At 37.5% G+C, this 15,529-nt stretch overlaps 1 protein-coding gene across 1 annotated transcript in view; it reads left to right on the top strand.

Moving 5' to 3' along the window:
- Positions 1 to 15,529, top strand: part of ptprma (protein tyrosine phosphatase receptor type Ma) — a 796,186-nt gene that overhangs the window by 461,117 nt on the left and 319,540 nt on the right. Inside the window, exons 8-9 of the mRNA XM_051929399.1 lie at positions 9,331 to 9,639; positions 10,823 to 10,932. Of these exons, the coding sequence (XP_051785359.1) occupies positions 9,331 to 9,639; positions 10,823 to 10,932 (419 nt within the window). The remainder of the gene's footprint in view (positions 1 to 9,330; positions 9,640 to 10,822; positions 10,933 to 15,529) is intronic.

The following is a 15,529-nucleotide window of genomic DNA, read 5'->3' as shown; positions in this document are numbered from 1 at the left end:
TGCGAAAATTGGAGGGAGAAAGAGATTGGTAAACCAGAAAAAATAACCATTAAACTGAAGATGATGTGGGAGTAAATGTCATCTAGAGTAATAAAGAAATAGGATGTGAAAATTGTGCATTGGTTTGTTGACATACTAACATTGGAGCAAGTATTCATTTTACGAAATAATTTACTGATCAATGAAAACAAGACAGTATTAAATAAATAAATTAATTTAATTTTGGAGAAAATTGCTGATCTTGTTCTTCACCCTAACCCCTAACTGCCATGTTTTCTTGGGAGTGTGAGTGCTTTCACGCTAATGTGGGTTTGTCTGCAGTTAACTGTTTCTCAGAAATTAAAAGGGTACTACAAAATTCAGGCCTACCTTCAGTGCAGCTTCTGCATATACGTTTGGATTTTTGTTTTTTCCATTCATTCTCATTTAGGGGAAGCAATATTTACATTTTTAGCCTTTTTACCAAAAGAATGATGTAGATTATTTAACTGCAGCAGACCTTTGGTCTTTAACTTTTGAAGAAATTTTAGTTTTTAAAATTAGTAATACTGTACATGCATACATTCACATATACTTACATACATCTATATATATAATTCACTAAGCAGCCGCCAGCACAAGCAAGACACCCATGAAGCATGCAGGACGGAGCCACGCCCACCAACTCTAAGACAATTGGATACGACGACAACTCGCAGAGCCACGCCCACCAACTCGAACGCAGCAACTCACAAAACACATCGTCATTGGATACGACGACAACCCGCCGAGCCACGGCCACCAACTCGGATGCAGCAACTCCCAACACAGGGCGTCATTCACGTTCGTCTCTGCTACACTCCACATGCACCTCTGAGCCATGTTGACTTTTCATTATTCTTTTCGATTACGACGCACGACCGCGTCCACCATCGCAAACTGTTTTACACGCCATGATCTTAGAGTTGGTGGGCGGGTCTCTGTGAGTTGCTCTTTCGAGCGGGCATATGACCAGGCAGTGTGTATACTTCGAGAACAAGGGTGGACACGGCAGGACCAGCTAGAAGAGGGATGTTTGTCGCAGATGTGAATCGCTGTATGAGGCGTGTAAAACAGTTTGCGAGGGGTATCCCATGGTCTTAGAGTTGGTGGGCGGGTCTCCGTCAGTTGCTCTTGCGACCGGGCACATGACCAGGCAGTGTGTATGCTTTGAGTGCAAGGGTGGACGCGACAGGACCATCTAAGAAAAATCATGTTTGTCGCGGATGTGAATCACTAAATGAGCGTGCGACGGCGGTCCTCCAATTGTCAGTCACGGACAATTGTATGTTGCCCTCTCCAGAGTTCCATCTTTTCATTCACCTACAGTCGTATCCTCAAAACCACCCCATTTGGAGAACTGTGTCTTTCAGGAAGTGTTCACCCATCAATACATAATTATGCGGCGTATGCTATGCCGCGGGTTGGCTAGTAGTTTGTAATCAGAAAACTCATTTTTGTAAATTGTGGAAATAGAAGTAGTTCTGAATTTTCCAGTGTAGGACTGTCAAATTTTAGTTATGGTAATAACACATACCTCAGTACATCATGTAGTCTCAGTGCTGGATGATACCTTAATCTGTGTCAGATGAATCCTTATGTTTGTAGGAGAGCTATTAAACAAGTGCTATGATTAAAATGTATGAAAATATATTGCTTGAATACTGTCAGTCAGTCAGTCATTTTCCAACCCGCTGAATACTGCATATACAAAAATCTATTTAAATTCTGTTGGTTACAAACATTCACACTTTTGACATTGTTCTTTCATGCACAATGGAAATGTTGTGGAGTGCTGTGCAGTTCTAAAATACTGATACATGTTCCTTGGTAATTATCCATTGGGAAAACATTCTGTGTTGCTCAGCAACCACTTCCTTTTGCTTGGGGGGCTTTTTTTTATAGCTCTGGAAATACATAGACATAAAGAGAAGCTCTGGTCATTCAGGACACAATGTAACCCATTTCCACTTAAGTTTCTTGTACGCAAAATTCCCATAGTTCTGTGTGTGTTTCAGAGAAACAAGAAACCTATGGGTTTATAAGGTCATTATAGTCACAATTGTAGAGTTCAGTGCAATTCTTACTTGCATATGGTAATCAACATACAGCATATCACCATCTTTCATTTTTCAAGGACTCTGTTAGGTAGTGTGTCCAAGTATTAGATGTTCATTCTACAGTGTTTGTGAATTACATGTTTCATGTCAAACTCCTTCTCCTAATTTTAGGAGAAATAAAATAACCCCAAATGCTTGACTAAAATTTAAAAAAACACCAGTAACGTACATACTGACATGGTGTTCACAAAGCCCAGTAAGCTTTAGTTTATGCTAAACAACATTAGCATCATCATTAATTTTTGGTGAATTACATAATGCTTCTGCCCTCAAAGATTTCTCAACAGTGGATCTGACAGATGGTTTGAGTGCATTAGATGAAAGTTGCTTAGCAATTAATGCTTTCCACTGTTGTTTCTGTAGTTATTAGCTAGAATTTACCAATTATTAAGTTTGCATCCAATTTGGGACAGTGTGTGCTAATTAGAAATCTATATTACTAAACGACAGTTAATTTATGCACGGTGGACGCACCGAAGCGCATGCGCACTGCGGCACGGCGCCCCAGAGTCAAACGCAGCGGCTTCCCAGAGTCAGTAGGTGGCGCCCAAACAACACAACCTGTAAACTAGACTTGCTCTACTCCACTGTGCCAACGACACAGCCACAGAACAACACAGACGAGACCGCATAGATAAACACAATAAATGGAGGCTCCTACAACGCGCTTCAAAAACACCACACGCAAGACTGCATGGGTACAAACAATACATGGAGGCTCCCACAACGCGCTTCAGACACACCAGAAGCAAAGACATCACGGCTCCACAATGAAAGAGCTCAACTAACGGAAATACAAAACGAGCCTGTATGGATAAACACAATGAACGCTTCTGACACAGTACAGGCAAAGGAGGCACGTATCCAAATGGAGGGAGCTCAACGATTAGTAATATAAACATGAGCCCGTATGGCTACGACCTGTAAACGAGCCCATATGGATAAAAACAATGAACGAAGGCGCCCACACAAACAAACAAATAGGGTTATTGAATTAAATAGAAACTTTACCATGCCTACGACCTGTGAACTAAACCTGAGGTAAAGCGTGCACGCCCGGTTGTACAGTCGCCCGGACGCGACCGCTCACTCCACCGCATAAACAACACAACCTGTACACTACACTTGCTCTAATCCACTGTGCCAGTAATATAGATCACATAACGGTCACAGACTCAAACCCAGCGGCTTCCCAGACTCAGTGGCTGGCACACGAACACCATAACCTGTAAACTAAACTTGCTGTGCTCCACTCTGCCAGAAGTTGGTGTCAGCAAAGGCAACGGAATCACGTCTCCACAAAACGAAACCGCTTTAGTACAGATATGCTACACAATGCTCTTTGGTGCAGCAAAAGTCAACAACCAGTTCTTTGGTTTGCTGATGTTAAGTTGTAGACAATTCTTTCTGCACCAAGAAACAAAGTTCTCCACCTGAGTCCTGTTTCATCCTTTTTATCAAACACCCCATAACTGCAGACAGGACTTTTCCTTATGGTGTTCCAGTGTTGCTCACATTCGTATCAGAAACACAGTCCTTGAGCCTTACAAACTGACGTCTACCTGGTGGATAGTCTATTATACAGGACACCTTAGGCTCAACCACCTGCATATCTATGAGCTTACACCTTAACGTGCATGGGTGGATGGTATTGAAGGCACTGGAGAAATCAAAAAAACATAATCCTCCCAGTGCTGTCAGCTTTGTTCAGGTAAGAATAAGCCATGTGGATCAGATAGATAATTGCATTCTCCTCTCCAGTCTTTGTCAAATAGGTAAAATGCAGTGTGTCCAGGTAGTGTACCACAAGGGACTCATGCAGTGCAGGACCAGTCTCTCAAAGGTCTTCATGATGTGAGATGTAAGTGCCACTGGAGCAATGCAAGATGACTTCCATAGCTGCAGTCATTTTTTGCAGACTTAATGATAGACTGAAAAGGTGAGAGAGGATACTACAGCATTGGTCAGCACAGGCCTTAAGAATGTGAGGACTTTTCTTGTGTGTAGCTTCCTCAGTTGTCTCCTCACTTGTCATCAGTTTTGAACAGAAAATTACTGCCCATTCCAGTTGAAGTGGTAGTAGTTGTTGATGTTTTAGGGATGGTGTGGGAAGCCTGGTCATTGGAAGAAGGTGGTAGTGGGAAGGAAAAACTATTTTAATTTTTTTTCACATTGTTATTTTTATGCACATTCCTTTCTAGCACCTGAGCACTGGATTGCCCGAGTCTAGTAATTATTTCTAATATTGCTATAACAAAATGTGTTTTCTGAAATAACAGTGGAAACAGACTATCATTTTCATTCTGAATCAGCTAAAGTAGACTTATTCCCTAGTGGTGGGAGTATGTCATATTCAGTTAGACACCAGTTTAAAAAAAGAGAGCAGTTCTCAATTCTAATGAACACCATTGAGGTACACAGAAGCTGCCTTGCATATTCAATATTTTGCTTATAATCACTTTCTCACCATTGCCATGATTATGAGCTAGTGTTTTATACTTTATTTTGTATCTGATTATAAAAACGTTTTTTACAGCATAATCTGAACATCAGGCTAATGCTAACCCATGTATACATCTGTACCTTTTGAACATGGTTGCACATTAATGAAATAACTTAATTTTTCAAAAGTTTGCTCTTCTTTCCTCAAAGTTCTGATCATCCTTAGACTATTTATTTTTTTCATTAATTTTTATGTTCACTTATTCCAGTTTTTAACAAATACAATTTTTGGAACATTAATAATAATAATAATTATTATTTACATTTATATAGGACTTTTCTCATTACTCAAAGAGCTTAGTGAGTTGGGAGCCACTTCAACTACTACTAATGTGCAGCATCCACCTGGATGATGCGACAGGAGCCATTACACTCACCACACATTAGCTGTTAGGTGATGAAGTGGTGAGAGAGATAGGCAGTTAGAGTCAGTGGATGATTTAGGGGGCAGAATGACTAGGCCATGGTGGGTAATTTAGCCTGGACATCAGGATACATTCTGCTCTTTACAAAGGATGCCCAGGGATCTTTTATTACCACAAAGAATCACAACCTCAGTTTTATGTCTCATCACAAGCATAGTGCCATTTTTACAGCACAGTGTCCCTATCACTGCACTGGGGCAATGGGACCCACATTCAGACCACGAGGTAAGCACCCCCTGCTGGCCACACCAACACCTCTTCAAGCAGTAACCCAAGTTTTTTCCTAGAGGGTCTCCCATCCAAGTATTGGCTGGGCCTGAACATGATTAACTCCAGGTGGTTGGCCTGTTCTGAAGTGCATTTGATATGGCATACATAATACTAACTTTTTAATACTGTATCAATATCTGTGGAATATGACAGGTGCCATTCAGGTACCAGAGAGGACATACCACAGCCAACAAATAGTAAAACTGTATAAAAATATTTTAATTATTACCACTTTTATCTCCATGTATACAAAAATGAGACATTTAAAAGTAGAATTTTTTTTAGATGTAATTTTTAGCATCTTAATAAAGTTTGCAGTCAGAAAACATAGCAAAAAGAAAGAGCCTCTTTATATAAGATGAGGTGTTTTGCAACAGGCATGTAATGTTATCGCTATGACAGATTATAATAAATGTAATTAGTTGGTTTGATTTTTTTCCGTTCCATGATAAACACAAAACAATCTCTTTGATGTAGTAACGAGGTAGAAATATGTATCATTTGTCACATTCATGTCTCAGTCATAAATGATATTGATATTAACAGTTAGCTTTTGCTTTCAATCTCCTACTTTTCCTTTTACAATGATGGTCTGGTTTTGATAGATTGATGTTCTTATTTAACAGAGAGCTATATTAGAAAAGCAAGTATAGTCTAGAAGGTTTGTACATCCAAATGACTTGAGTCCCAACCCATAAAGTAGTGACAGATCTCTTGCCTGTCATTTTGTTGAGTTTTATGGTCTCTTTGCATATTGGAATACTAAGGCTTATTTGAAGTGAAGAGTGTAAATCAGTGCCCCTCTTCTCTCAGTTACATAGTACTTATGTCTAATTTATTTATTTTTGATGTATTTATGTTCAAAATGCCAGAGAAACAAATTGAAAATATGAAAGCCTAATATGTAACCTTGGAATTTTAAATACCAATGCAGGCAATCTGAAAATTGCAGTTTTAAGTTCCCCAGTGTCTTTGAAATTGAGTTTCTTAAAAAAAAGAAAAGGTGTAATGGTGAGGTAAAGTGTATACTTCCAGAGAAATGGGCTGTGAATTGAACCTGGAATAGAAATTGATCCTATTACTCTGTTCTCTGACCCTTTCTTCCTAGAGAATTAGCAAGCTGGATGCAGAAGCAACACGGATCACTGATTAAATGTGATGTTAAAGTGCCACTGGCTAGAATGTGAGCTTGCAGGTCCCTTGGATCAGCATAGCGACTGTCAGGCTTCAGTGCTTGGAAGTCAGCTAAAGGTGCCAGTGAGGAGCTGGTGACATATGCTTGAGGCACCAACCGGGGATCATAAAGGAAGAATGTGACTTAGCTGTATAGGTGACACATGCTATTTCTTAAGGGAAATTCTTTTGTACCCCATGTTATTTTGAGCCCATCAGATTGAGACTATTCTGCTCATTCAGTTGAGGCACTCTTATCATTTTCTAACACAAAGGTTCTTTTTAGTTTTCACTTGGATATTCTTAATGCTGCACATATCCTTCTGTAAATCACACAAGCACACATATACATGTATGGGATGAACAACAAATTTCAACAATATGAAGTAGTTGAAGTCATGTTTTTAGCTGAGAGGAAATTATAGTATCACTCAGGTTCATGTACTGTATAGTAATATTAATCTTTAGCCTGAATTTAGTGTATGTTAGACAGTGGGAGCCACAGACAGCAAGACCATTTATATTGCAAGTTTTGCCAAATAAATATGCTTTCAAGTTTCAAATATGCTTACAGTACTCTCAACCCAAGATATTTCTAGTTCAAAAGAACAAAGCAACATTTTATTCAAAACCCAAAATATGATTACTCATATGAAAACATATGTGTTACTGAGGAAATGAAAACAACACCAACACTTCTGAGAGAGCATCTTAAAAATAAGGGGACAATATGCTTATTTTTTAACCTTTGCACACTAAACTTTCAGTCAGGCAACAAATTTGTAAATTGTGCTTAATGTGATAGGAGTTACGGACATTTTTTTTATTATTTTGATTTATCCTTAAGTGGTTTACCCTGTTTTTTATTACTGTCTGTCTCTGGTGTCTTCAGGAATAGGTAGTGTTTTGGGGCGTCTTGAAGGAATTTAATCATAGGCACTACCTCTAGCTTTGTTGGGCTAGTGAAGTCAGTCTTCATGGACTTACTGTATGACAAGGGTCCTATTTATTTTTCATTCATTCTGATGAGTACTAGCGCCTGGTAGTATTTTAGACATGTGTCATCTTTTATTTCCCCATCACATCAGACCTTTTTTTCATGCCAGCTGAACCCTGACAGTATTAGATTAAAAAGAAAGGAGTAATTCATGTTTTTTGGAATTCTTATTCTGTCAGAGGCAGATTAAATCTAACTAAATCTGTAACTTGATTAGATAGAGAGAAGGTTCTGACATCACACAAAGCTTTGTTAGACAAAAAAAATGTTTTATTTGTGATTTTTTAGGGAATTTCAGCCAAATGCTTCCTTTTCTACCAATGAGTAAAATATTGTATTAGGTACTTAAATGGGTTATGTGTGACAGTTCTCAGATAGGCCTGAAAATGGGGTTGATTCTTCGATGAGAAGCCTTAGAAATCTCATGTTCTCAAATAAAGTTGTGTGATAATACCATTTTTGTGAAATGTTTATATTTTGCTTCATTCTTTAATTTTTAATTTTACTTACTAATGACATTAACTTTCCAATTAATTCACTCCTGACATTCAGTATCTTTAACAGAAATTGTTTCAAAACACAAGGCATCAACGGTTTATTATATGTGAAATTTGTTGAAAACCCAATATGACAAATCAATATAGAAGCCTTTAATAAAATCTTTAAATGTCCTACATATTTAATTACTGTTAATGGTACAGCAAAAATAAATTTTAAGATTTTAAATCATTTTGGTTTTGAGATCCCCTACAGAATTATACCCATCAAATTGTGACTTTCACTAAAGTTAGTTCTTTATTAGTATTGTGTCTCTTCCTTGCTACACTCACTTTGAAACTTGAGAGCTGCTCAGTAGTGTACTGTATACATAAGCAGTGATATCTTTTGGGTCATCTGATGGAGTAACAGCAACATGGGTGCAGGTATAAGTTCTAACTCCACATTAGTCACTTATCTTACTTGTGCAATTTTATTCAAAGTATACTGTTCACGTGAAAAGCTGTCTGATTGTGTTCAACATTGAAGATAAATAAAGATAAAGATTCTGTCTTAAAATGTGTATGTATATTTAACATTGATAAAACTGCCCTGCGTAATTGACTGACATCTTTTGTAATATCTAGTTCAACTAAAACAAAATATTATGTTTGAATTATCCATGGTCTGTAAAAAATGCTTTTGTAGTGTCTAAAACATTTTAGATCATACTCACTATGGACAGCTTAAAAATACAGAAAATACAAACTTGTAATGCAGCTAGCTCTGTTTATATCTGTCTCTCTGTCTGACACATTTTCTTGATAGCACCCATTTTATGCCTCTAAACCAGTTTAAGACTGACTGTTTTTTCCCTTCTGGCACAGAGAAAGCAGATGATGAACGGATAACATCTATCTCTGATATCCTTCACTGCCAGTTTTTGCTTTGTGGGAATACAACATGTGTGCTTACTTGAAATGGAAGTAGTTTCACCAAAGGGGAATTGCAATATTTCTAAGCTGTCTTTATTATTTTTATAGGAAAGAAATATATACGCATGTAGTTCAGTGCTCTGTAGAAAATCCACAAAGGATGTTTGGAAATATTACAAAAAATTAATAAGAACATTTATCCTGAAACACAAAAAGATTAAGAATAATAGTAGCTTAAACTTCTAGTACTGTACATATTGGTTTATGTGCGTAAATACTAATAGCATGTCATTGAGTTTTCATGTGTCTTTTTTGTTTGTGATATATGGATATTAGAAAAGAGAATTCATTCAAAAAAGAAAGATTATCATTTTCAGGTTTCATACTTTTTTTTTCTATTTCTTTTTTCAAAGATCCCATGCATGGTCCGAGGAATTTAAAAGTAGAAAACATCCAGTCCAAACAAATCACAGTTAGTTGGGAGCCATTTGGATACAATGTGACCCGCTGCCACAGTTTCAACTTGACTGTTCACTATCAGGACTTGGCAGGGAAAGGAGAGGGAACCAGTGAAGTGGTGCAGTATGGACCAAATGGTAACATCCCCGAGCACACAATCCATGGTCTGCCCCCATATACAAATATCAGTGTCAAGCTGGTGCTGATGAACCCAGAAGGACAGAGAGAAAGCCAAGAGTTGGTTGTTCTAACTGATGAAGATGGTAAGTAGATGGAATATTTTTTTACAAAGGTAAAGATTTCATAATTCTAAGAGAGAGAGAGATACTTTTTCATACAGGACTCGGTACTATGTGGTTAAATAGTATCTGCTACTCTACTCACCTACATTATTTATTTGAAACCTGTGAAGAAATCACACATTTCTTAAATAAATCAGAAATAGTTTTGTGTGTGACACATTATACTGTATCTAGGCACATAATTACTGATTAATTAAAGTGAGTCTACACTGAAATAAGAGACATAATGGAAGATATCGCCAAACCTTCTCTTTACTCACCAACCCCCCAGGTAAGTGCACTGGGCACCTGCTATCTTGCGGCTGAGCTTCTCCAAAGGCATCGGGCACTTCTCCATTAGAGAAACCAATTGTATTTAAAGAGGTGGTATATAGAACAGGGTGTGGAAGGAAGACAGTTTGGTGCTTAGTTATTACAGACAGAAAATCAGTTACTTGAGTATTTCAATACAGCTGTCTATTTTTAAATACCAATGAATCATAAAACATAGTAGAAAGCAAAAGTAAAAGTAGAAGTTAAAAAGTAAAACATAATAAAAAGTAAATAATAAATTAAATTATATTAATGCCTCATTGAAAACAATATTATGAATTACTTTATCCTGTAACTTGCATTCTATAAACGTTGCTTTTTTGCATTTCTGTTCGCATATTATTCTGGAATTTTCTCTTTTTTGTTTATTGGACGATACTCTTTGTTCTTGATTTTTATTATATGCAGTTCTTTATCATCTCTTGCCACTCTTTTTCTATCACAATCTAAAATTCAACATTCTTGAATAGATAATTTGCTTTTTAACTGACTGTGTTGAATGGCTAGTTAGCACTGAGATTGTCACAGAGTAGTATGGAGAGAAGATGTGCGCAGTAGGAGTGATGATTGGACAAGTAGTGTGAAGGGGAATGGTCAAGGCTGAATATCGGGGACACAATGGAAAAACAAAATAAGTAATATTAAATGAAACAAGTTAATATTAAATATTTAAAAAAAGGTTATTATGTTTAAACTGCTTTGGCTTTTCTTTTTTTTTTTGGCCTTTATAATGCTAATGTAAAAAATGAAATATATTCCGCCTGTTTCAATTGCTTAAGAAATCTTGGTAACATGTAGGGTTGAACTGACCTGTTCTTTTTCTTGTAATTAGTGCCAGGACCTGTGCCTCAAGATTCTATTGTAGGAAAAACGTTTGAAGAGAAGATCTATCTACATTGGAAAGAACCAGTTCAGACATATGGCGTTATCACATTGTACGAGGTAACATAAACATAATACTTATGCTAAAATTGATTCTCATGCTTTTTATCTATTGACCAGCAGCAATTTGAATTTGTATTTTTTTTATAACAATAATGTATATCAAGTTTAGATTGAACACAGCTGAAATTAAATTATAATGTAATGAACTAATTCTACATTAAATAATGAATAAATACAGTGTTTTTTAAAAATTAATAAAATGCAAAAACATAGGCAAAAATGAAATTATATATTTTTTTAAAAAATGAATTAGATTAAGTGGGTTCAGGAAAAGCATGAAAACAATTAACAAACTTTTGCACTTGTGCACTATAGTTTGTTATGAGTGAAAATGTGCCTTTGTTACTGACTTGGTATATTAAAATAAAATTACATAAAACAATTATTTTCTATTCTTCAATATTATTAATAGCTATATTATGATATCAGTTATGTGTAAATGATACTGTATATTTTAAGACTGGTGGCATAGTAGTCCAGTGGTTTTTCCTGTCACATGGGTCTAACATCCTGGGTTTGAATCATAAACCCATTTGTTATATGAATGCAGTTTTCATGTTTACATGCTTGTATGCATTTTCTTTCAGGTACTTTGATTTTTCTCCATCATCCACAAAAGGTGCATGTTAGGTTAATTAGTAATTCCAAATGTATCAGTGTGGGTATGCTTGAATTAGCCCTGATCCATCCACATGATAGGCCAGAATAGGCCTCAGTCCCCTGCAATGCTGCACTGGACATAACAGTTTAAAGAATGTTATTTTATTTAAGGATGCTTTGGTTGCCTTGCTACAAGTATAGATGCAAGAGTGGCAGAATAGATTTGGGACTTGTGTAAGACAATTGTAGAAATCACTCATATCCTGTTTGCATATGTTTTGGAAGGAATCACTCAGAAACTGTATTGTATTTCAATTTAGATAGTATAGTACAATCCCTCTTAACTGGCCGACAGATTAACCGGCCTATTAAAATAGAATAAAATAAAAAAAAATTTTAATCCTGAGTTCTTCTTTATATTATACTGTATGCACTTCCTTCTTTCCTGGAAGGTGAGAGGGCTGCTACACTCAGAGTGATTTCCGTTTACATATTCCTTTATGAATTTTCCACAGTGCCTTCTTCTTTCTACCTGGTGGCTCTCCTGCTTCTCCCATCAGGCTTCGCAACAGGGGAGTCGCCCTACCTGCAGGTGCAGCTGCCTTCCACACTGGTCCGGTAGCCCTCCAATCCCTGGCTACGTTGGGCTCCATCCGGACCGAGACTTGGGTTGTTTCCCCAGCGGCCAGGGCACACACACTGGGGTTAAACCAGCCCAAAGCCTCCACGACTGCTGCTGCCTTTCGACGGCCAGTCGTCTTCAATACCAGTCACTCCAGCTCCGTGATCGCTCAGCTGGAGCGACCACTTTCTTCAGCTTCACCGAGTGTCGGCCAAACACTCATCTGCAGGAGTTCACCTCCCAGCTGCCTGCCTTTGCTCCATCAAATCTGCTCTCTCGCTTGCTCGCTCGTTCTCCTGCACCATCTTTCCTCTATCTGCTTCCTTCTCCATTAACATCCCGTTCTTTCCTGTTCTCCCCCTAGCTGCCTTGCGCTTCTATTTATCAGGGGGACGTGGATCAGATGTGGCAATTAGCAGTTCCCAGGAACAATCACGGATGCGGACGACTCCACACCTGTGCACTTAAGCTATGATCACCCGCATCACGAATTCCCTGGGAACCGATTGGCCACACATACTCGCTAAGCCGCGAGTGCGGTGATTATTTATTTAAAAAGTGGCCTTTTTGACTTGAGCTGTGGACCCGCTACACCACACTGTCCAGTTGTTGTACAAGAAAAAAACCCTTGTGCGAAATCGTGGATTAAGCTTTGTGGATATGGTTTCTTCAGGAACGTCGAAGAGGTACAGTACTTACCTTAGAAATATTTTTCTACATGAAAATAGGTATGCTTCGGATTAACCGGCCAAAACGGCAACCGGCCATGGGCCCAGTCCCGAGGTGGCCGGTTAAGAGGGATTGTACTGTAAATGTAGAATGCCCTTGAGGGAATTTAAGCCTGGGTCAACAAAACTTTAAAGTGACAATGTATGCTTTATTTACTTTGTATTTATTGTATTTAGTTTACTTTGTATTATATTTGTATTTTTTGTTGTTGTTATTATTATTATTAGTTATATTTCAGTTCTTTGGCTCTCACAGCCTTTCAGCTGATATGAAAACTATGCCCACTCAAGAGACCTCTTGAGAGAGGACATAGTTGAAAGTTTTGGGTAGAGGTAAATGTCAAAGGAAAATGTCTGTTATTAATTACTGCTGACCGTGCCAAGGACGATGGACGCCGTGCATATTTCTGCTTGTTTTTGTAGACGAGATGTTGATGTTGGGCAAGATCTTATGAGTATATCGCTTGATGGATTTAGTGATAACCCCAGTAGCTCCTATAATAATAGGCACTACTTCATTGTCTGTTTTCCAAAGCCTTTTAATCTTGTTTCGGAGCTGATGGTAATTCTCTAGTTTATGCTCTTTTTTTTGGACCAATGTTATAGTCTGACAACTCCAAGATATGTATTAGGTAAATTTTCTTGGTTGATAGATTTGTGTAAATGATGTCTGGTTGGTTGGCATTGACCATGACATCTGTTTGAACAGGGGGCTCCCAGAGAATCTTAGATGTAGTATTTTCCAGGATTTTATGCTACTCTACACCCAATCTCCACCATTGCCTTGGCACTTGTAAATTGTTATCCTTAGCTAGAGTCCAGTGGATATATTGTACCACATTGTTGTGACACCATAGATAGCACATACTGGCAAGTGTTTCACAAGCACTGACAATGTGAGTGATGGTCTCATGACATTTTTTACATATACGACATAAACTATCTTCATCTGGTTGTTAGAGGACTTGTCTTATGTAGTATTTAGTTTTCACTGTCTGATCTTGGTTAGCAAAAATACTGGCTTCAAGCGACAGCATGATGGCTTGCCATTTCATCCAGTTGAATGACCCCTGAATATCAACAAGTGCCTTCAAAACATCATTTCGAAACTGTCCGTGCATTTATTTCGTCATCCAGCTATGGTCACATTGTTGGTTTTGTGATTTCTTCATATATATGCTAGCTGTCTCTTTAGTAATTGTTCGCTACTCAGATTAAGTCTGAACGAAAATGTTTGATAGTCTTTTTGGATGGAGAATTTAGACTTTGTCATGTTATGTGTTCTAATAGCACAGACAACCTTATTCTTTGTTCTTTTGAGATATAGTGCATGTTTGATGACTGCCTTCTACATTGTTAGATATAACCTCAGCTTTGGCTTAGTGGCAGTGGTTGAGAGTGAAGAGTCTGCGGGTTCTTGTGTCAAGTGATTGAATTTCAGATAACTTCCAATTGACTGTTGTGAAACTGTAGGTCAATATGTGGATTGCATATGTATTTATTGCCTTAATCATATTTCGGGTGTTGTTTATGTAGTTGCCAAGATCTTTTTCAGCCTTTTGCAATATTCAACTTTGGAGGTTCAAACAGATTTCTTTGTGATTAATTTTGCCAGATTATTTTGTCCCCAAACATTTATATGTCTGATTGGATAGTAACTCCTCAAAGTCTTGGCTACAGAGTAGAATATGTCCTTCGCCTGATATTATTGTCTCTCTTATTCTTTTGAGATGGAATATCTTGCGTTTGTTAAAGCCAAAAGACATGTATCCTGGGTGAATATTTCCACTGAGTCCAACAGCCTGTTAAGCTCTTGTATAGGTCATCCATATATAGTAGATGGTTAATGAGATTACTTTGCTGTTTGACTTTGTATCCACTATTATTGTATGAAGCCAGAATTGTAGGAATTGGATTCAATACAAGGCAAAAGAGGAGATGGGACAGTGAATCTCCTTAAAAATTTCCATGTTTTATTTTGATTGGATCTGTTATTGTTGATCTGGTGGTGTTTCAGGCACTAATTACTACCTGTGATTTGTCCATTAACCTCTTTAAGAACGAGTCAAATGCTTTTTAATAGTCAATCCATGTCATGCTTAGATTTTTATGATCATTGTTGGCATCCTCCAATATGGGTTTAATTACTAGTAGATGGTCTTTGGATCCTTTACATTTTTTAAAAAAAAATTTTCCAGTGACTTATCTTATATATGTCTATTTTTATTATTTATTAAAAAATGGGGCAATGGAAAAGTGGTGAAGGCACCACTCAAGTTAAGTAATGAGCAAAAGACTTTTTTTGGCCTTGTAGGGTGGGACGATTTTGCAAGTGCTTCATTTTCTGTATCACTTTTAAATGTTTACTTTGTTTTCCCTCCCTGCTAATTTTGATATATTTCTCAACATTTAATACTATTTCGCAGATGGAGAGGCTCCAATGGGGCTATGCTAGTGCTTTATTATTATTTTAGTGATACAGTGAACCAATTTTTAAAGCATAATTTAATATTAAGATGCTTGCGGCCTTATATAATCAAGGCTTATTAGATCCAGAGTTCATAGCATTCACTAAAAACAATACTCTACCTCCCTTCACTCCCCACCCTTTATGCATCTTAGTCCATCAGATATACACCCACTG

The sequence above is a fragment of the Erpetoichthys calabaricus genome, chromosome 6, assembly GCF_900747795.2.
Source record: "Erpetoichthys calabaricus chromosome 6, fErpCal1.3, whole genome shotgun sequence".
NCBI classification, from domain to species: Eukaryota; Metazoa; Chordata; class Cladistia; order Polypteriformes; family Polypteridae; genus Erpetoichthys; species Erpetoichthys calabaricus.
This window is presented reverse-complemented; position numbering and strand designations above follow the sequence as displayed.